The sequence below is a fragment of the Colletotrichum destructivum genome, chromosome 5, assembly GCF_034447905.1.
Source record: "Colletotrichum destructivum chromosome 5, complete sequence".
Taxonomy (NCBI): domain Eukaryota; kingdom Fungi; phylum Ascomycota; class Sordariomycetes; order Glomerellales; family Glomerellaceae; genus Colletotrichum; species Colletotrichum destructivum.
This window is the reverse complement of record NC_085900.1, coordinates 3,015,258-3,035,000: the sequence shown is the minus strand read 5'-3', so window position 1 is coordinate 3,035,000 and position 19,743 is coordinate 3,015,258. Positions and strand designations below refer to the sequence as shown.

The 19,743-nt window shown below is 57.9% G+C and overlaps 6 protein-coding genes across 6 annotated transcripts in view; 2 read left to right on the top strand and 4 right to left on the bottom strand.

The window, feature by feature from the left end:
• The window catches only part of CDEST_08461 (Putative Zinc finger, RING-type, IBR domain, Zinc finger, RING/FYVE/PHD-type, TRIAD), a 3,719-nt gene extending 1,478 nt beyond the window's left edge, over positions 1–2,241 (bottom strand). Inside the window, exons 1-2 of the mRNA XM_062924620.1 lie at positions 438–2,241; positions 1–382 (exon numbers count right to left, since the gene is read on the bottom strand). The exon at positions 1–382 is cut by the window's left edge and continues 125 nt beyond it. Coding sequence (XP_062780671.1) covers positions 1–382; positions 438–1,588 — 1,533 coding nt within the window. The 5' untranslated portion in view covers positions 1,589–2,241. The remainder of the gene's footprint in view (positions 383–437) is intronic.
• An 11-nt stretch (positions 2,242–2,252) lies between these two features.
• On the top strand, positions 2,253–2,966 carry CDEST_08460 (uncharacterized protein; the record flags this gene model as incomplete). The annotated part of the gene is made up of 2 exons (XM_062924619.1): positions 2,253–2,262; positions 2,531–2,966. 2 exons carry the CDS (start codon positions 2,253–2,255, stop codon positions 2,854–2,856), a joined length of 336 nt encoding a protein of 111 aa, XP_062780670.1. The 3' UTR covers positions 2,857–2,966.
• A 31-nt stretch (positions 2,967–2,997) lies between these two features.
• CDEST_08459 (uncharacterized protein) lies at positions 2,998–4,268 on the top strand. Its single transcript, XM_062924618.1, has 2 exons — positions 2,998–3,108; positions 3,163–4,268. The coding sequence occupies exons 1-2, from the start codon at positions 3,068–3,070 to the stop codon at positions 3,401–3,403; spliced, it is 282 nt and encodes a 93-aa protein (XP_062780669.1). The 5' UTR covers positions 2,998–3,067; the 3' UTR covers positions 3,404–4,268.
• Position 4,269: 1 nt separating this feature from the next.
• Positions 4,270–8,252, bottom strand: CDEST_08458 (Putative zn(2)Cys(6) fungal-type DNA-binding domain-containing protein). The gene is made up of 3 exons (XM_062924617.1): positions 7,160–8,252; positions 5,647–7,106; positions 4,270–5,590 (listed from the first exon to the last, which is right to left on the bottom strand). The coding sequence occupies exons 1-3, from the start codon at positions 7,517–7,519 to the stop codon at positions 5,329–5,331; spliced, it is 2,082 nt and encodes a 693-aa protein (XP_062780668.1). The 5' UTR covers positions 7,520–8,252; the 3' UTR covers positions 4,270–5,328.
• A 3,182-nt stretch (positions 8,253–11,434) lies between these two features.
• CDEST_08457 (Putative cytochrome cd1-nitrite reductase-like, hem d1 domain superfamily) lies at positions 11,435–13,110 on the bottom strand. Its single transcript, XM_062924616.1, has 3 exons — positions 12,500–13,110; positions 11,981–12,443; positions 11,435–11,924 (listed from the first exon to the last, which is right to left on the bottom strand). Exons 1-3 carry the CDS (start codon positions 13,078–13,080, stop codon positions 11,580–11,582), a joined length of 1,389 nt encoding a protein of 462 aa, XP_062780667.1. The 5' UTR covers positions 13,081–13,110; the 3' UTR covers positions 11,435–11,579.
• A 1,786-nt stretch (positions 13,111–14,896) lies between these two features.
• On the bottom strand, positions 14,897–18,897 carry CDEST_08456 (Putative phospholipid methyltransferase). Its single transcript, XM_062924615.1, has 3 exons — positions 18,387–18,897; positions 15,656–18,330; positions 14,897–15,601 (listed from the first exon to the last, which is right to left on the bottom strand). Exons 1-3 carry the CDS (start codon positions 18,571–18,573, stop codon positions 15,539–15,541), a joined length of 2,925 nt encoding a protein of 974 aa, XP_062780666.1. The 5' UTR covers positions 18,574–18,897; the 3' UTR covers positions 14,897–15,538.
• Positions 18,898–19,743: the final 846 nt, after the last annotated feature.

Sequence of the window (19,743 nt, the reverse complement as noted above, 5' to 3'; positions counted from 1 at the left end):
CGACGAGTGCCACCGGCCATTGCATGAGCAGCATACTTTGGTTCGGCACTGGCCGCATTTGGCGTACTTGCGGCCCCCTTCGCTGCGGATGTAGTGCGGCTTGATCCAGGCGCCACACTTCCTCGAAGGGCAGTAAATGCGGTTTCGCGCCGAGTACTCCTGGAACCTCCGATTCCACTTCTTCTTGAACTCGGCCGAAAACAGGTGGTCGACGTGCTTCAAGGCGATGTTCTCGGAACAGCACTTTGGGGGCATTTCCTGCGGGTCAGAGATGGAGATTTTGAAGTGTCTCTTCAAACACGCGCTGCACATTCGATGTCCGCACTTGAGCTTTGAAATTCTGCTTGACGGGAAATCATCCATGCATACGACGCACTCAGCTCTTGGAAAGAGAAACGTCAGCATCCGCGGGGCACAGAGAGGTTGGCATCGCCTACCTGGCCGTCTTCTCGGTTGAGTGGGAAACGGAGCTCCCCGTGAGTAGATTGCCCAAAAAGCTAGACGAGTGCCTGTTTGACGACGTGGTACTGCGCGTGCGCGACGTGACACGCGATGCCCCTGAGGCGGTGTTGGAGCGGCGGACTGTGCGGGTCTCTGGATACACAACCTGGGATGGGCGTCTCCTGGCATGCCTGCTCGGGGTCAAGTCAGAATCGCCCCGAGCCGGGTACGTCTCATAGGCCAGCCTCCTGGAGGAGCTGGGCGGCTTGGAGATATCGTACGCCTTGGGCGGGGGGCGATGGTGGCTCGATCTCCGGGCCGGACTCTCAGAGCGCTGTCTTGAGGGGTGTCGCCCAGACGGTGGTCGTGAGAGGCGAGAACGATGTCGCGGGGGCGAGCGGCTGCGCTCGTCCATGGATTGCTGCGGTGTGGGCTCCGTGGATCCGTCCTCCTCCAAGTAGATGATCTTCTTGATCTTCCTGCGGCGCTTGGGCGTCTTGTCGTCCTCCGGCCGCCGGCGCCGCTCGACGACTGTCTGGCGTGCCGGTTTCCCGCACCTCTCCCTCTCCCTCTCTCGCCTGTCCCAATCAACGTCCCCGTCCCTGCCTCGCCACTGGTCCCGCTCCCGCTCCCGCTCCTCCACCCGTGTCGAGACGCTCGTCCCCGACTCGTCATCCGAATCCGACTCGGAAGCAGACCGCGAATAGCGCGACGACCGCCTCGAGTCGTGGGTACGCCGCGTCCTTGAGCGGCGGGGTGGCTCCGGACTGCGGCCACGTCTGGAGGTCTCCCACCCCCTCTTCCGACCGCCCTCGGACGACTCATCGTCGTATGAATCATAGTCAGTGTTGACCGGCACCCTCCCCCTCCTATAGGGAGCTGGTTTGGGGGTCCTGGGCATGGTCGTCGCTGCGAGGGTGGCGGACGCGCCGCTGGTGGTGTTTACTGAGCGGCTTCGTCCCATGGACGAAGTCGAAGTCCTCTCGTCAGGCCCTTGTATAAGGTCTCTAGGCCTTCGGTATGGCATCGGGTCGAATGCGGTCTCGACGGCGGGGTGCCAATCATAATGTGCGACGGGCGGCGGGCTGAGAGGGTGCCGCCGTCGGCTCGTTCTCCTGTGCAGCTCTGCGCCATCTCGATAGGCCATCGGGCTGCCGTCAGCCTCATCCGGGAGGAAAGAGGAGTTGGAGATGGGTTCGAGAGCGGGAGTCGTTGGAATCGAGGGTCGAGAAGGAGGTGCACCCGGACAGCTGGTTGCTTGTGAATGGGTGGCTTCAATGCATGCCGCGGAGCGATGATTGGGCCTGGATGACGGGTTGCATATCGGCCATGCACATGCAGGTGTGCAGAGGTGATTGTTGTGCGCCCTGAAAAAGTAGACGACGGCACCTGTTTGCTTTTTTCTTTCTTTTCTCTCTCTCTCTCTCTCTCTCTCTCTCTTCCTTTTTCGGTGAGGTGTCAATCGGGCAGCAGTGGAAGCTGTTTGGTCGAACGGGGAGTGTGGAGAGGAGAACAGAAGCCCGAAGGATGACGGTCGCCCGGGGCGGGGGTGTGTGAGAAGCGTAGATGCCTCGTTGGATCACGATTCTCGTAGGGTCAGGTTGGGCGTGGAGGGGCTGGACATGTCGTTGGTGAAATCGTGACGGTGACCTTGAATGATGTAGGTAGACTGATAGATAGGTGGTGTTCCGTTGAACTGTAGCAGTGTAGCACTTGTATATATTTAGCTACCTAGGTAAGGTAGCAAGTATCAAAGTAAGGGGGAAGAGGGTCGAGGAGGAGGAAAGACACCTCGTCCAACCTGGAAATCCATGGCGAGGAGTCATTGGCACACACATAGCCTGGCCATGTTACTGCCACTGCCACTAATAGGGCGCGCCACCGACGGCAATCGATTGGCCCCTATTGTGCCGCGGCGGGGGTGGACTTGTCTCTAACGAGAGGCGTCCGTGAATCCCACCTTTTCCATTCTCGTATGTAAGTGGACTGGCGGTGCGGTGTACTGCACAGAGTAGGCAGGGTCGTCGTCTCGTGGTCTATGCCCTGCCCGCGGCCCCATTTCTCGTGATTCAAACACCACCAAGACCAGGACTCTCACAGGTTGCCCGTGTCGAATCAGCGCACCTCAGCTCTCGCCGCCCTACCTGTCCGCACCACACGAACACACAACTCGTTGTACGAGATACCCATGCCCCTCTCCCTTTCTCTCTCTCTCTCTCTCTCTCTCTCTCTCTCTCGCCTCGGCCTGGTGTGCAGCACACAGACGGTCGTCGTCCTACAGTCGTCCGAGCTAGCGGCCAGTCCGATCTGCGCACAGCGGGAGCGGCTGCCTCCCTCTCCCTGACAGCAAACCTTGACGCAGAGGGTGGTGAACGCCTAGCGGTCGCTGAGCCCTGGACGATTACAGGTAGGTAGGTACCTAGCGCCCTGCAGGGGACAGCCCATGCGGCATCGTCAAGCGAGGGAACCGCCGGACGCTGGAACTGCCTGCGCACGTGAGTCAGCCCTTTGCATTCCTCAGATTCAGCCATGATCTCAACCCCGAAGGGATCTGATACGGACGCTATGGTTTGGCCAACAGTCTCATGGTGAAATAAGGTACGGATACAGAAGTTTCTGCTGCGTTATGCCGATTGCCTGCACTACACACTATTCCTGTACACATAGGTAGGTGCCATCAAAGGGTCTACCCTAATTGCAAATCCGTCTGTCCACCCACAGGATCCCATGCGCAAATCTCGGCAAATTCCAACGAAGACCGGCCCACTTCGGCCGGTACCACAAAGTAAAAGGTGGTCCGTTCAACGGCCCGCACACACCCATGCCTACGGCCTTTCGGAGCTCGATTGGCCCAGACGGGGCCGCCGTTCCGATGGTCGGCGTCCGAGTCAGAAGGCAGACCGCCTTCTCACGTATCCAAGACAATCTCGCGTGTCTTTCGAGAGCCACTCACACCTTCTGAAATGGCTGGTGTGCCGCAACCCTGGGCTTGTGGAAGTGGCATTATCAAAGCGTTTGTGCCTTTTCGCCAGTCCTTGGCCGGAAAGCAAAAAACTTGCGGCGAGATACTCGTCTCGACCTCGCGATACTGTTCTCGTCGACAAAGGCGACCTACATCTATCTACATGCCCCCCTGCCCTCCTGCCCTCCTGCCCCCCCCTTCGGTCGAGACTCGCATCGTCTTCGGCTGAAGTACAAATTACCCGCGAGCTTCGAATGTCCCACTCGGCAGACAGTCTTCGCATCCATTTTCATTCGGGGCCGAGCCGTGGCCCTTCTTTAATTGGTGGATCTTCCCGCTTTCCGCACTCCCTTGCCCGACCTTCTCTCCGAGCTCCCCGGTATCCACTCCGCGCACCGGGCGCTCGAAAACGGACACTCACACCCGGCACTTACGGTGTCGTCTGTCGTACCGGTCCAACGGCGGCCCGCAGACAGACAGCCACGCCGAAGAGAAATCGATTCAGAGGGGGAGGAAGGGGGGCCATATCGGGGGCGCTTACATTGCCTCGGACAACCGCAACCCCGTGACATGGTCGTTGGATCACTCTGCGTCGCGTCGTATCGGTACTGCCGTCTCATAAGCATCAATTCCCGATGACTGAAAAGCCTGACGGTATACTGTTGGTGATTTTCCGGTCGCCGTCCTCACGAGTAGCGCGGTCGAAACCTACACCGTCGTCTCTCGGAACTACGTATGGATGTCTTGCAGTCAGTCAACCGTCGGCTGAAGCTGTGGGGACCGCCATATGTGGCCCTTGTTTTACTTCGATACGGACTACTTGACCACCCCCCCCCCCCCCCCCCCCTTCTACCGTCCGCAATGCCACGAGGTCAGTTGGACGCAAGGACGCAAGGTCGCAGGGAGGGAGGGTGTAGCGCAGCATGGCTACAACGCCGCGTGACTGTCCTGTATGCGAGTCCCTTTCGCGTATGCATCTCGCATCCAGGAGGCGTCCAAGTACCCCGCACGCAAGCCAGTTGTTGGAGTTCTTACGGCGAACGGTAAGGCTGCGCGTGTAGCCTGGGTCGAACTACGCCCGCATCCTGACCTTCTGTACCGGGGGCAATGCCGCAACATGAACACGATGAGCCTTGGTGTCTACGGCTTAACGCAGGTCAGAGGGGGGACGCCTTGCATATCTAGAATTGCAGTTGTAATTTGCATGTGCATAAAGGGGTATTCCATCAACAGTGCCGTGTTGTACATTAATATGTCAGCGTTCGGGGCCACGATCCTGGGCCAGAAAGGTGTAAACCGTCCTTCCTCCTCAAGCCCCCGACGTGCCACCTGGTTCCCAAAATCCATCATCATCGCTCGTGCTCATCAGCCATCATCTTCCCGAAGAGAACCTGGAGCAGGATATCGCCTGACGGCCCGTTTTCCAACATGGCTGCTGGAGGGTCGATTTGTCAGTCAAGCCACCGCTCCTGTCTGTGGAAAGAGGCAGCATGCCAGCCGTCTCCTTTCCCTCTGGGGAAGATGAGGGGCGGGGGGTGTCGCCTCGAAGCGGGTTGGCGCCGGATAAATCCATTGGTCGCAAGGGCGAGCGCCGGGCTTTCGGTCCGAATAAACCGTGAGACCAAGTATTACCCGCCAACCAGGCCTCTCCAATTCGCAGACGAGGCCCAACCCTCCTCCAAGTGGCGCAACCCCGGATTGTTTCTGTACCCCAGATGTTTTCTGGTCGTCTGCTGTCCTGCACGCGCTCTGCTGCGGTCGCGACCGTACACTCCGCCCCCCCTTCTTCACAGATCCGGGGTGCCCTGCCCCGCATGGACGAGCGGGAGGGAGGAGGGAGGCTGTCGAGGATGTATCGATGGCCACCCTTTGTGCTTTTTCGGATGTGTGTCTCCTGTTCCAATACAAGGTTGTGTGACGGGCTTTCACCCGCTCAGGTATGCCCTCCTTCTCACTTCGGCCTCCTTGATGATTTCTGCAGCTAGGCTTAGGCTAGGGGCCAGGGTCGAATATCGCTCAATCTCCATCACCACGTCATTAATGATCTGGTCAATGGTTTCCCGATGAGGTACGAGGGTGAGGAGGATGCTGCTCAGAGAAGGCGACATGGTCGCACCCATCACTAGTAACGTCTGCGACACAATAGAGAGGGCACCTTGCCATAGGTAGGGCATGTGTCCGGCGTGACTGCGGCGCGTTAGCGGGCGGTACGGATGACCACAACCACACACACGGAGACTTACTGCTGAGAGATGTGCTCCAACTGCCGGATGGAGGCTTCGAGGCATTTGTGGCAACTGTCGCGCACTGCAGGGTCCAGGACGGCTTGCTCGTTGTCCAATACAGCCAATATGTACGGGCGGTAGATGATTGTCCGGCAGGCAAAGAACCGCAAGCGCAACACCGTCTGCACCGGATCGGCGAGCAGAGTGCGGGTGAAGGGGAACTGCAGCGGCATTGGCAGGCTCTCATACCATTGCGTCAGCTGGAAGTCGAGTTCCGCCACCACCGGCTCCAGGCTGGTGGTGGAGGCCATGGAATCTTTCGAGTAGATTAGCTGGCTCACCCGGTTGAGGAGCCGCCGCAGCGCGATCTCGGCTAGGAAGTACCAAAGATCGTCACGGCCAATTGCCTCTTGTTCCTCGCCCTCGAACCCCCCGGGCAGGCCAACATTCTCTTCAAACTGGACGACGCCCGAGTGTGGCAGATCCAGTTCGGCCAGCAGGTCGCTCTCGAACAAGAGCGAGTTCCAGTAAATACGCTCCGTCAGTTCTCGCTGGTTCGGCGGGACTCGGTTGGGCGACATAAGCAGGAGCTGCAACTTGGTGCTTGTGGTGCACAGGAGATTCCAGGCCTCGAGCGGGCGCACGAGGTAGAATAGGTAAGCAGAGGCCAGAAGGTGACACTGGGCAGCCAGGACATTGTTGGATGTCATCATGCCCGGCAAAAGGGCCCAGGCGGCGGTGAAGTACTGCAGGCCGGGTGCGTCTTCTCCGGGGACGATCCTCGAGATGCTGCCCCTTAGGCTTGCTTGGCCCAGAGCCAGAACTAGCAAGACGATGCAGCTTTCTGCTCCCTCGCGGAATCCATTAGAGAGAGCCGTCCGATAGTGACTCCTCCACGTATAGGGGTTGACGCAGGCGTACCACACGTTGACCCGCTCGAAATAAGCCTCAATGTAGGCCGTCGTGTTGGAGAGATCGACGCATGGCGTTTTGGTGAGCGAGTGCAGAGGCTCGCGCGCCATCTCGAGCTGGAGCAGAACCTGCGGGTCGTACGGGCGGGACACGAGATCGCGGATGAGAGGCCACTGCAGCAGGTGGAGAGCGGCGTTCGTGTGCATTTTGGGCATGGTCGAGATGTTGGTCGGGTTGTTCCACGTGCCCAGGCCGCCGTTGGGGATGATGGAGACGATGTTGCCGGACCCGGACACGCCCATCATGCTGTCCCCGCCATTAAGGCCGGAGCCGTTGCTCATGGAGGGGGATTCTTGGCTGATGGCGATGCCGTTGGCCTGCCCGGCAACCATGTTCATCTGCAGCAGGCTTTCGATGCGGTTCAGACGCTCCAGAATCAGCTTGTCCCCGGCGTCCAGCTTGATGCCGGGCTCTCTGTAAACACATTCGGCGCCCAGCTCGGTGCAGAGCTTACACTTGGGCTTGGTTCCATCGCAACGAGACTTGCGGGACCGGCACACCTCGCACTTGTCGCCAATTAGCACAAGAGATCATAAAACGGGCGGGCGGAGTCACGTACTGCGATTGTGGCCCTCCTGCGCGGGTAGTCGATGCCGACGTCCGTGTTCCTCCTCTTGAGCGGGTTGGAGCCGTCATCGCTGTGCTGCTGGTTCATGCCATTGGCCAGGGCATCTGGGCGGTTGTCGGACGACTGAGACATGTTCCGGGCCTTTTGTGCGGAGCCGAGGATGCCATCTCTGCTGAAACTGGGGGTTCTTTGCGTCTTGAGCGAGGCAGGCGACTTTAACGGGTGTATGCCGTTGGTCATGGACGGCGAGGGCACCTCGATGTTGAAGGTCTCGCGTGACGGCATGGAAAAGGGCCTCCCCGCGTTGCCCGTGGCCGAGCGGGGAGAATCGCCCGTCGAGGACGGGGACATGGCCTGCGTCTGGAGGCGAAGAAGCTGCGTGGACGACGTGGTGGGCGGGTGTCGGTGCGCCGCGACAGTGCAGCACAGGACGGGGGGCGGGCGGTGGAGTGTGTGACGGGTAATATCTGGTCGTCGACGACGACGACGACGACGACGGAGCGGCGGTCGTGGCGAATAAACAGCTAGGCCTCTTTGTCGTCGCGGGTTGCGGTGCGACTCGGTTCTCAAAAGCGATCACTCACGACGAAAGACGTCAGGCCACGCTCGAAGGTATCGAGGCTGCGTTTCACGGAGACCGTGGAGGAGGAGGAGGAGGAGGAGTAGGATGAGGGCGGGGAGGAACGACGGAACAGTGAGAAGAAGGGATGGATGCACGGCAGTGGAGCAGTTATTATGGGAGAATCGGTGACAGGGGAAGAGGAAAATGCGGAGGATTTCCACACGGGGGCCGGTGGTGCTGTCACGGAGACTGACCAACTCTCTGGGAGGAGAGGAGAGGGGGGGATGGGAGCTCTCGCGGCACCAAAGTCCGGAACTGTATCTGTACACTGTCTTCACTTTTGCCATACCATCAGGTCGACGGGGGAGCTCTAGCTTTGTCCTATTTCGCCTCGGACCCCGGCTTGGAATCGTTGGAGCCATTGGCGCGCTGGTGACAGACACACAGTCCTCCCCAAGCAGACATCAGGCCAGGCTAGGTATGTAGGCCAGTCAGAACCAAGGGTTGCGACGGGCATAGGACGAAACGGGGATGGGATGGAAATGGGGGATGGGATGGGGAGGAAGAGGACGAGATGTGGGACCAGGGTCATCATCGTAAACGGGGCCGCGCCAGAGGCTTCAGGCCCTGTCGCTTCTCCCATCCCATCCGCCCCCCAGACAGACCTATTGAACCTGGGATGGGGAACGTGGTGCCTGGCGCGAAAGTACAATGTAATCAATGGGTGTGCTGCTGCCCGGGGCTTGGATGTGAATCCATGAGACGGCACGCGATGTAATAGCTATCTGCTTGGAGGTACCTAGGCCCTGTTTCCATGTCGACATGGTCTTGTAGTTCGGGGGGGGGGGGGGGGTTGCTTGTTTGTATCCTTAGGTATGTTTGTTGAAAAGTGGTGGTCGAGGTGGGGGAGAACTTCGCATCGAGAGAGGGAGCTTTACGCCGCGGAGACTGGTGAATCTTTTGGCCAGGACAGACAGAGTACCTACCTACCCACCTACCTATCTACCTAGGGTGGGGTCAATTGCTGGCAAAGGAGATGTTTTCTCGAGCCGCCAAAAACGGTAAAACTGGGAAAGGCTGACCGTTCAGTCGACCGATGGCTGGGATGGCATCCCCAAATGTGTGTGCCACACAGGCCACAGGGGAGAAGGACCGCAAAGGTCTCGAATCATGCCGTCCTTGGTATCGATCGACCTTGCCAATCCGGGGGAGGGGCCCCTAAGTTCTAGCGTAACTGTCCGCTCGGGGTCAGCGGGGGGGGGGAACGTGGTGAGTGAGGGGAGGGAGGGGTGTCTGTTGGGTTGGGGTCGCAGCAGCAGGAGCAGCAGCTGTTGGATGTTTTGGCCACATTCGACCGGCAGATTGAGCTCCGTGCTGTTCATCTCGTCTCGCATGACGCGCGAAAGGACCGCCGGGAAAGGGCCAGAAGTGAGATACTGAGGGTCGTCGTGTCGACAACGGTGGACCAGGCGGAAAGGCGATGTGATGAGTGAGATGTTCTGCAGTGAGAATTCGCGCGGTGGGGACGACTTCAACGCTACAAAAAGCACCTCAGTATCCGCAATCAGTAGCAGCTTTGGAAGGGGGCGGGTCACACACGCATACATATATACACATACACACACACACATACATAGACAGGTGCACCGTTGATGATGTCCTGTTGTTATGTCAATACCCGTTAGTCGTCGATTTGGTCCAAATAGAAGGCCGGTTCGGGTTCCTGATGGACAAGCTATCTAACTGGACCTACGGCTTAGGATGTGTAGCAAGGTACCGCCAGACGACCGTCGGATTTACAGCTGAAGTTGTTCAGGGAATAGAACGCCAGAGGCACGAGCGTGAGTAAGGTACTTGCAAGTTACAATGCCAGGAGTGACTGAAACGGTACGCACTTGCCCTCCTCTACCCCTTCTAGTACTCTACCTCTACCCAAGTAAGGTACATAGACAGGTGCCTGTTTGTTCGCGCTCAGTCCTGGGCAGCTCTTGGAAAACAGAAGTCTCAACCGTCTGTTGCTTGGCAGTCTTCCGCCAAACCGACTCTTGACGGGCGAGGAGTCATCGTCATGGGAAAACGTGGTAGCCCTGTCGGACCCGTGCGCCCTTCTCTTCACTGGACGGTCACTTGGACGGCCACCTGGGCGCCCATCCCTCCATCCTCCATCCTCCATCATTTATCATGGCGACTGCTGATGGGCTTCATTTCGCTCCCGTTCCTCATCTCGCTAGCCTAGCGATGCGTCGAGGCCGAGTAGAATGGTCGGGTCCAATCTAACAATCTCACCATCAAACCGACCCGGGAGAGCCGACTGTACGAATAACGTTGCTAGAAAATGCGTCATGGTGGATTGCGGCCAGTAAAAAACAAAAACATAGCCATTCATCGCCTCAGGCCCAGGTACGGACGGACGGGAAGATCCATGGCTGCTCGATGTATGTATCATTGTGCCTGCCTGGTCACCAGCCAGATATGGGCGAGGGGCCGCGAGAGTGAATCAACCACCCTCCCCAACTACCTACCCGCCTCTGGGTTTCTATTCGATACCAAACTTGGCCGTTTCGCAGCTCGCTGCACGTCGACGAAACTAGGGGAGCCCTCCTCTGCCGTGTTCGGCGACACCCCCTTCCCCTCTTTCTTGATGAGTCAAACGGTTGGTCACTGCGGCCTGGGATCCAGGATTCAGTGTGCCATCGGACCAAAGCTTCGACATGGACACTTTCCCATCTTTCTCGTTGATCAAGCGCGAGGGAGGGGACTGTCTTGTCGTCTCGTCGGTGCCAGCTCCGAACAGGCATGCATAACCTACCTCCCAGGCTGCCTGGGTATCGGGAGGGAGTCTCTTGCTTTTTTATGGCCCACAGGTTCCTACTATTATGGGTGATGCACCCCGCCGGTCTGCCCAGGAGCGGACAGTCCCAACGACTCCGGTTGGGAGGCAGCCAGCCGTGTACCGAGGCCGAGAGTCGCACTACGCTGCCCGCCCACACCCTCATGAGAACCAAGACCAGGTGGAACATTGTGAGCGATGGGGACGCATTGTATATTATCGCAACCGATGGACAGACACTTGCGAGTGTTGGCGCCAGCAGCTGCGGTATGGTGGACGGCGAGTTCTGGGTCTCGTCGATCGGGCTTCACTATCGACTCATCATGTTGGCATGGCCCGTTCGCCATGGACAGTCCCGTACGAAGACATCCCAGCGTCAACCAGAAGCCGTGTTAATTTCATTGTTGCCTTGCCGTACCAACAGCTCTACCTACGTGGTCCCCCTACTAAAGGAGATGCTGCCTACCCATCAGCAAGATTGCACAGCAGCCACCGGAACCTGGTCTGTGTGACCCAGCTGTCATTGTCACTCGCTGGCATGTCATCTGCAGCTTGTTCCGCACTCCCTCCTACTTACAGCACCGTACATACAGACGTCTCGCCCGGATCCGAGGACACCCAGGCGGTCTTCAAGTGGCTTACATGCGAGCCGCCCTCGGCTACGATATCGGGACCCCCCTTCATCTCCCGGCCTCGCTCGGAAACGGACACTGGTACGCGCCGCTCTTCGCAGCCAAGGACGTATGTCGGGGCCTTATAGGCGAATGGTGAGGTTTGGAGTGAAGGCGGCTGCATCATACGTCAAGCGTGTTCTACCGCAGATACACCAGGCCATGTCAGCTTTGGTGTCATCAGTCCGGTACGATCCGAAAATCAGGCGTTGAAACTGACGACAGCCAGACTTTCTCCTATGGGATTATGAATTCAAGTCTACATGTGCGCGTCTATTAAAAATCGATGGGTATGGCAAATATGTACGGATCTGCAAAGCCGTCATGCAATCTTTCTGCTAAAAGCAACTACTCGTCAAAGATGACGGCCGTTACCTCGCCCTCGACCTTTGTGCTCGCAATAATGTCTCCCAGCTTGCCCGACGCGACATCGCGGCTTATGATGACAACGCGGCTGTCCGACTGCAGGCCGACAGCAACAAGGTCGCCGGCCTTGTTGACCGAGAACTGGCGGGGGATGCGGCCGCCTGCGGGGAACTTTTGTAGTAACGTGAGGGCGCCCGTCTGCGGGTTGATACTGAAGCTGTTGAGCGAGTCAGAGGGGATCTGCGCGCCCTCGCCGTTGGTGTCGGGGTTGCTGATGCTGAAGGCCGAGTCGTTCCGCGAGGAAACGGTGAGGAACTTGCCGTCAGGCTGTGTGAGTGCGTATTAGCCACCGTGAACCCTTGATGCATCGAGTCCGAACTTACCGAGATCCAAATCTCAGCACCGCTGGCTCCGGCAGGCGCGGTGGCACCTTCGCCGTAAGTGGAGCTCGAGTACACCTCGATGAAGTCGAGCGTCTTGTTCTTGCGGTAGGTGACATCGTATGCGGTGACGGTATTGGACAGTTCGCCGATGACGTACAGGTACGTCTTGCCCTCGGGCGTGACGAGGAACTCGACGTGGCGAGGACCGCTACCGGGAGCGGCCTCGAGGGAGTCGACAGCAACCAGGTTGATGCCGTCGACGGCGAAGACGCGGACGAGGTCAGCACCGAGGTCCGGCGCGAGGACAAACTGGCCCTTGGGGTCGAGGAAAACCTCGTGGGGGTGCGGGGCCTCCTGGCGAGACGGGTTCGGGCCCGGTGCCGACATGTTGAAGGTCTCGGACTTGACCGCCGTGAGGGCGGCCGGGTTGGAAATGTCGAACCAGCTCACGGAAGAGCCGCCACTTCTCCGGGGTTAGCCCATCTAGGTAGTCAAATCGGCCGTCACGGCAAAACGTACTACTGAGCGACGGCCAGACCCTGACCTTTGTCGCCGTAGATAACGGCGCTGACGGGGCCGCTGATGGTCTCCGTCTTGGCTAGTTGCTGGAGCACACCCTCGGGGCCAGTTGAAAAAGTAGAGACGGTCCCGACGTTGGTGGTCAGACCTTCATCAGTGCAGTAGAGCCGGGAGTTGGCGTGGTCAAGGGTCAGCCAAGACGGGCTGGGAGCGCAGCCGTTAGACGACGAGAGCGACTGCAGGACGGACTGGGTGGCGTTGTCGGCGGACAGGGTAAGGTTGAGGGTGGTGATGGCGCCGCTGTAGGAAGACGCATAGAGTAGAGTAGCCGCGGCCGGGGACGACAGCAGGAGCGGCAAAAGGCCTGCAGGGGCGAATAAGTCTCGCATCATGTTGGGCAAAAGCAGGATGGCGGCGATGGCACACGAATGGCGCTGTGATGAGGAGGAGACGTACAGTACCAGCGCAAGCACGAGGCACAGAACAAGTGTGAGGGTGAAAAGTACGTGTCCGGGTGCTGCGAGGTGGCACGAGAAAAGGACAGGGCAACGTTGGCATCTTGAAGGGCGAAGCCGGCCCATGGTCGGCAGTCAGAGGAGAAAGAAACCAGGGGCCAGATGAGAGGATCCTCCTAGCCTGTCAACGATTTCCCACCGAGCTTGGTTCCTCACCTCTCTGCCTTGGAAGCTGCGTGGACCACTGGGCTCTAGACGGGGGGTCTGTGTTTCCTATTTGGGACAGCAATGGGATTCCTCCGCGATTCTGGTAGCAACCTTGATTCAGTCTCACCCTACCGGGGACGGCGCTTCCGCAGCGGTAGACCAGGGACTGGCGGAGTGGTCGGAGTCTTGTCGGAGTCGAAGTACGCGGTGCAGTGACTTTTATGACAAGCCAACCCTGACCTGAAGTTAGCAAAAGCGGACCCGTTGTACGAAGTACAAATAGACAAATGTACCAGTGGGGTGAGACAAGGGGGCTCACGATATTTTTTGTCGGGGTTTATTTACACTCCTAATTTTACCTTTGGCAGAAGCTTCAGGTTGAGTGCCGTCCGAGCTTGCTGATGCGTTCCCGCACCCCCCTTTTCAGCCAACGAACGCACCAAGATTGGACGAGCAAGTCAACCCGTATCTACCTGGATACCAAGTGAACCGTGTCGACTAGCCGGCATGCACCCTTTCGTATGCTTTTGTTCTTCACGCGGGGAGAGCCATTCACTGACGTTCAACACATGCTCTCAAAAATATGTGGTGAGTGGAGAAGCGTAGTTCTCGGTCGTGTGCCGTGTGCGATGCGGAGAAGGTGGGGAAGAGAAGAAGTTCAGGACTGGAGGCAATAGGCGGAGAGAGTGAGGGGAAGGGGGGAAAGGTGATGTCGGGCGAATCGGCATAGCCTGTTGACCTGGAGAATGGCCTCATGCATAGTGGCCGTGTGCTGCGTGCGTGGGGAACGACGAAATTTCCATTTCCTAATTTGCGTCAATTTTCTTTAGCCCGACGACCACCAACCCGTCCGACCGTACCGCCAATCAGGCCTACGGATGCCTCAACCTCAACTGACCAGTTCGGCTTGCTTCTCTTGGACGGGCGGCCACAGTCCTGACACAATCAAATACCAACACGGTTATCAACACAACCGCTGAGCGCATTGTCGAGCGTCCATCATCGCGGCAGACTGTCTCGGTTTAACAACGCAGCTTGGCACCATCGCCAACGTCGTCACAATAGCACCCATCCCCCTTGTCCGCCATCCGACCGAGCCGCCGGCAGTCGATAGGTCAGCCAGGGTCACAGAGACCCTCCCCCTCTCGCCGTGCACCCCTCCACAAAGCCGCCTGGCTGGGTGCTGGCGGGAGTCAAGTGACGCTGTGCATTCATAATGCAAGCAGGATAGTTCCTCGCGAATCACTCTCATGTAAGATTCGGCTGGGGATGGCATGCATCACGGTCCATGTGGCTTTCTCCGCATCCGTCTCCTGCAGCCATGGCCCGTTACGGCTTCTCTCCGTGCGCTCGTCCTACGGTATAGGCCGATCGGCGTACGGACACGGAAACTTCTTCTCGCTGCACGTCTCGTTGGCTCGTATGCTGGATCTGGCATCTGCCATGTGCTAACGAGACCGCAGCATATGGTCGTTGCCTTGACAGATCGGTCTGGTGAACTGGCCGGTGATGCCTGTTCCTAGGTATGCAACCTATCTCAGTCGTATCTGCGCACTCAACCTTTGGAGCCGCGACGGCCCACCGGACTGAGCAAGTATTTCTTGACACTGAAAACGACGCAAGGCCACCAGCGGCACCTGGCCATTCGCCATTTCATCGGTCAAAGTATGGTTCAACTACATGATTGCCTTGTACGGAGTGAATCAATCGGCGGGGAGAAGACGGAAACCCCCGCTCGCACCGCTAGTCCATTACAAGTCCAAGACACTAGATGGTGTTCCTACTACCTGAACTGGCACGGCTGGTCATGACCAGGGCCAATTTACAACAGCCGACGCTATAGCTCTCCCACGGCTTCATGTGCCGGGGGGTGTAGCATTCAAACCTACGTTCCAGCCAGAGCCCCGTTTCTTCATTGCTTAAAGGCTAATATCGAGGCCAATCGGATCTGGGAAGAGGGGGCGTCAATCTTGTGGGTAGCTCACCTCAGGACCATGGACAACAGGAACCTGGAACCCGTCCTTCGGTGCCTTGTCTCGTTGAGCCGGCCGGCTTACTTGCTGTTTGGTGAAAGTTGTCAATGTTCGAGTTCCATTCCTGTATGGCGTAAAAATCGCTGTACGTGCGGCTTGGTATTTCTCTCAGGCTAACTCACGGACGCCATCCCCACGCTCCTCCATCCTCAAAACACTTCGCAATCGGGACCAACGGGGTCGCTGTTCAAGTCAAAGAAGCCCGTCATTCATCCAACCGAACAGGCATCATGGTCAATCTGCTGTGTGCCCAACCTCCCTCCCATAGTTCCAACAGCACTTCACCGTTGAACGGGCACACATAGTCTAGCAAAGGCGGAACAGGTACCTACGCACAGTCATGTTCATGCTTTCTCAAACCTCGAGGGAGTAGTATTTCCCTTGGAATGCGACAAACTGTAGGGCGCCTGTGACCAGTCAGCTAGGGTAGTGTGGGTGTCAAGATGCGCCACGAGACTTACCAGAACCTGCTTTGCGTTGCAGATCCTCCAAGCCATCTTCTTGACATTCCCGTCAGCGGGCACGATCGCGGGTGCAAACTCGATGCCAAACATCTGGTGAATAGCGTAGACGATGCGTTTTGCGTACTTTCCGTCCCGCTCGACATAGCCGCCGAACGCTTCGTCGACGGTGGTGGGCGCGATGTCGGGATCCCGATCGCAGCAGTTTTGCACGAGGGGCAGCAGAGCTTGCTCAACGGCCTTCTCGTACATGCCGTTGGCGTCAACCTCGACATCATCTTCGTCAAACTTGCCGATGCGAATTTCAAAGGGCTGCGATATGGTCATGACATGGTGGGCTCCAGCGTGATGGTACCGGAACTCGAAGACCCCCTGAGTCCACCAGAGCCGGTCGCCCTCGAAAATCACCTCACCCTCGACCAAGTCGGGGTCGGACGGATCCTGCCTTTTCACGGGGCGGTCTGGAACCAAGATTGTCTTGTCCGCCGTTGCGGCGTCATAATTACCGGGCGTCGTGGGCACCCACCGGCCAAGAGACGAAACCTCCGTTACTTCTCTGGAGCGGTTGTCGGTCACCATGTAAAGTCCGATCCAGTCCTTGCTGTTGTGCTTCGCAGGGGCGCGCCACTTGACCTTCAAAGGGGAGCCGTAGTCGAACATCAACGTCTCGGCCCCACGGTGGAAGCGTGCCGTCACACTCTCTTTCCCGGTGGCGCGCTCGTTCACGGCCGAGTGACTCGAGGGAGTGCCTTCTACGGAGAGGGAGTAGAACTTTGGGTCCAGACCGGCAAGATCGGGGGACAAACGAGTCACTGTCAGACGCGCCGGATACTTGTTGAACAAGGCCGAGGTATCGCGAACGAAGGTCTTGATGCCGGAGGCGAATTTCGGGCGCGCGGTGTCGAGAAACTCCTCAATGAACTGCGCCGTATCGTCAATCACCTTATCGACGCCTCGCTGCCATCCCTGGACGGGCGGCGGGAGAGAACGTTTGATGAACTTTGTCAGGCCTGCTTCCTGTCGGAGCCCCCTGCCGTAGGTCTTTTGCATGTGCGGCTTCTCGATGAAATTGATGAAGCCCAACGTAAATAGCTGGCTGACCAGCGCCATGATGAATATGGCTCTGCTCCACGTGATGAGAGCAGATCCCCACAGGCCAGCCGTCCCGAAGATTCGTTCCGGGTTGTTGAGAAAGCGGTAGATGGATTTGTATGTCAGCCTGGCGGTCGAGTCGTAAAAGAAGTCGCCGTAGAACCAGCCAAACTCCCCGAGCGATTCGTAGACACTCGCAGCCGTCCAGATTTGCAGCGCAACAAGGCCGGCTCCAACGACGTGCTTGAGAAGGACCCATCCGTAGGCCCAGTCTTCGGGCGGTGAATACATTTTCCAGCACGCCGCCATGAATGAGCCTGTTACCATGACCAAGCTGAGGTGGTACATGCCCTTCCATTGGTTCCAGGCCTCGGTGTGGCTCTCGCCGTACTTGAGAAAGTGTCTCGTCCAAAATTTGTTGCGCGACTGCCACGCGAGGATGGCGCCGAGGCCCAGGTGATACCACACGCGCCAGAACAGAGCATGCAGAACGAAGAGGACCTGGAACAGCGGGGTTGACGGCGTGACCAGGGTCAGGACTGCCAGGTAGAAGCCGAGCAGCAAGACGGATGTGTCCGTGATGCGGAACAGATCGATGTTGTTCAGGCCAATCAAGTTGTGCACCTGGGGCGGCGCCTCTTGGGACGCCAGCTCCGGGGAGACGGAGGCTTGGTCAACCAGGATCTCCTCAGCGTCTGACGACTTGATGGCGACAAGCTCCGGCTGACCGTTGATGGGCGTCGAAGCGACCCGCTTGCGAGGGGCAGGCGGGTTGTACGTCTTTTCAATGTGCGGGTTCTCGACAATCACCAGGAAGGCAAACTGGGCGAGGTGCGCAATAATGGAGATGAAGAGGACCTCGTAACTCGCGGCCATCATGGAGATGCCGTAGTAACCGGCATAGCCAATCGAGTACATGGGATGAGGTGCCATCTCGAAGACGCCGTCAAAGGTCAGCTCCTGGTCGACGAGGTAAAAGAAGTCACCCCAGTACCAGGCGTAGTCCTTTACGACACGATGGGCATCGAGCTTGACCCAGAGGTTGAAGAGAACCAGGAGAATGCCGATGGACCACCGACCGACGCCGACCAACACATTCTCGCCCTCGGGAGTGTGGCCGCAGATCATGGCAAAGAGGCAGTAGGACACAAAGTCACACATGAGAATCAGATCGACAACACGGCGAAAGACGAGCCAGGTGTTGTACTCCATTGGGGCCTTTTCGAACTCGTAGTCCTCGGGGATCTTTGTCTCGAGCTCGCGCTTGAGCATGTTGTAGAGCCAGGGCCGGGGCTGCTTGCCGGAACCGGGATGCTCAAAGAGCTTCCATCTCGCGGCCCACGTCTCCAGCCTACGATGTTTGGACTGGATGGTGAGGAGGTACCCGATGCCGATGTTGTAGGCGGCGCGCCAGAAGAGGAACACGAGGGCGAAGATGGGGCGCTTCAGGTTGCTGGGGAGGTAGTAGGCCGCGCTGATTTGAAGGGCGAGGATGGCCAGAACGAGCACGTCAGAGAGGTTCTTGGGCTGTCTCGGGTCAAGCAGCTGCGACACCATGTCATGGGTCGTAGGTACAGTGAAGACTGGCAGACGGACGTCAGCAGACACGAGAGACGGCAAGCTCGCCGTGGGAGCTTACCTGTGCCATCCGGGGTTCGACCAAACGTCTTCTTGGGCTTCTGCTCCAAGTCCTCGATCGTTTCAGCCTCGCCGTCCTTGGTGATTGAGGGGTCTAAATCCTCGCTGTTGCCATCAGACAAGGTCTGCCTCTGGCGCTGGCGCAGAGAACCAGCATCTTTGGCGACGGAAGCGGTAGAGGAACTCATTCTAGTTGGGGGATAATTATCGTAACAATTTGAGTTGCCGACAGGTCTTGAGGGTATTCACACGCAAGGAGGTCGGTAAGGGCGTTGTGCGAGGGTGGTTCTGATGCTCAAAGTGTCCATGAGCCGCCAGTGTCTAAATAGAGGTTTGGAGATGAAGTGTCCCTTTGTGCGCGCCACAGTCGAAACGCGGGGCGGATGAAACAGGCAGAGGAGAGGATCGGTAGGGTGTGAAGGAGTAAAGAAAGAGAAAAGGAGAGAGGGAGAGAGAGAGAGACAGTTGTTGAGGAAGCAAAACGTGGAAGAACGTCACAGACAAGGGTTGAGGGTGCAGCTTGTGGTTTCTAATGGAAGGCAACTGGAATAGCCCCACTAGCCAGCGAATTTAGATGGAAATGCCCGCCCGTCCCGCTGTTGTTGAATGCTCTTTGCCTTTTTTACTACCTACCTACGAGGAGTGGACACTGACACTCACTGACTGGTCTTTGCATGTGATTGCTGAGACTTAGAGGGTAGACAAGTATCCGTAGCCTCCCCAGGTTCGTCAAAGTGTCAACAATTCGAGCTTAGACGATTCAGCCGTGTACGGCGGTCCAGCACCGGCACAAAGCTGCTGATGTACAGGCCCAATCATAGCATTAGCAGCGCCAACCTACTATGTACCTATGTAGAGAAAACTCTTCGCAGCAGCTGAGGTAGTGCACACAAGGTTCGTCATGGCTAAAGAGTGAGCAGGAACCGGAAAACCAAGCAGCGTGTCTTAGACATACGTGTCTCTCTCTCTCGCTCGAATGGTCCCCCCCCGTGTCCCCCCACTGGTGCCCTACGCATCCTGGCTCGCGCAGGAAGGAAGAAAAAATCCTTCACTCTGCTTCCAGCGTATTCTTCCCTCTATTCGAGCGGTAGCAGCTGCGACAGACCTGTGCCTCTTGTGTCCGTACGTACCTCAGGCAGCCCCCAACCTGCAGCGCAACCCTGTCCCGACCTTCCCTTACCGCGCCAAGTCTGACCCATTTAACAGCTTACCTAAACCGAAACCGGCTTTGGCTTCGAGTCGTTGCGTTCTAAGCGAGGACCTACCTCTGGCGCTCGGGCCAGTGCACAGTACGGTCAGGAGAGCACGTGCGGGCAAGAGACTGACTGACGATTTGGTGGGTCAGCCGTAGTAATTGA

Bases quoted from the DNA above. Each gene is read 5' to 3' on its own strand.
- CDEST_08459 (XM_062924618.1), top strand. From the start codon at position 3,068: ATGCCGATTGCCTGCACTACACACTATTCCTGTACACATAG. The intron at 3,109-3,162 runs GTAGGTGCCATC...GTCCACCCACAG, and splicing joins CACTATTCCTGTACACATAG to GATCCCATGCGCAAATCTCG.
- CDEST_08458 (XM_062924617.1), bottom strand. From the start codon at position 7,519: ATGTCCCCGTCCTCGACGGGCGATTCTCCCCGCTCGGCCACGGGCAAC. The intron at 7,107-7,159 runs GTACGTGACTCC...ATTGGCGACAAG, and splicing joins GCAGGAGGGCCACAATCGCA to TGCGAGGTGTGCCGGTCCCG. The intron at 5,591-5,646 runs GTAAGTCTCCGT...AACGCGCCGCAG, and splicing joins TTGGAGCACATCTCTCAGCA to TCACGCCGGACACATGCCCT.
- CDEST_08457 (XM_062924616.1), bottom strand. From the start codon at position 13,080: ATGGGCCGGCTTCGCCCTTCAAGATGCCAACGTTGCCCTGTCCTTTTC. The intron at 12,444-12,499 runs GTACGTTTTGCC...ACCCCGGAGAAG, and splicing joins GGTCTGGCCGTCGCTCAGTA to TGGCGGCTCTTCCGTGAGCT. The intron at 11,925-11,980 runs GTAAGTTCGGAC...GCACTCACACAG, and splicing joins GTGCTGAGATTTGGATCTCG to CCTGACGGCAAGTTCCTCAC.
- CDEST_08456 (XM_062924615.1), bottom strand. From the start codon at position 18,573: ATGAGTTCCTCTACCGCTTCCGTCGCCAAAGATGCTGGTTCTCTGCGC. The intron at 18,331-18,386 runs GTAAGCTCCCAC...TCCGTCTGCCAG, and splicing joins TCGAACCCCGGATGGCACAG to TCTTCACTGTACCTACGACC. The intron at 15,602-15,655 runs GTAAGTCTCGTG...GACTGGTCACAG, and splicing joins GCAACGCAAAGCAGGTTCTG to GCGCCCTACAGTTTGTCGCA.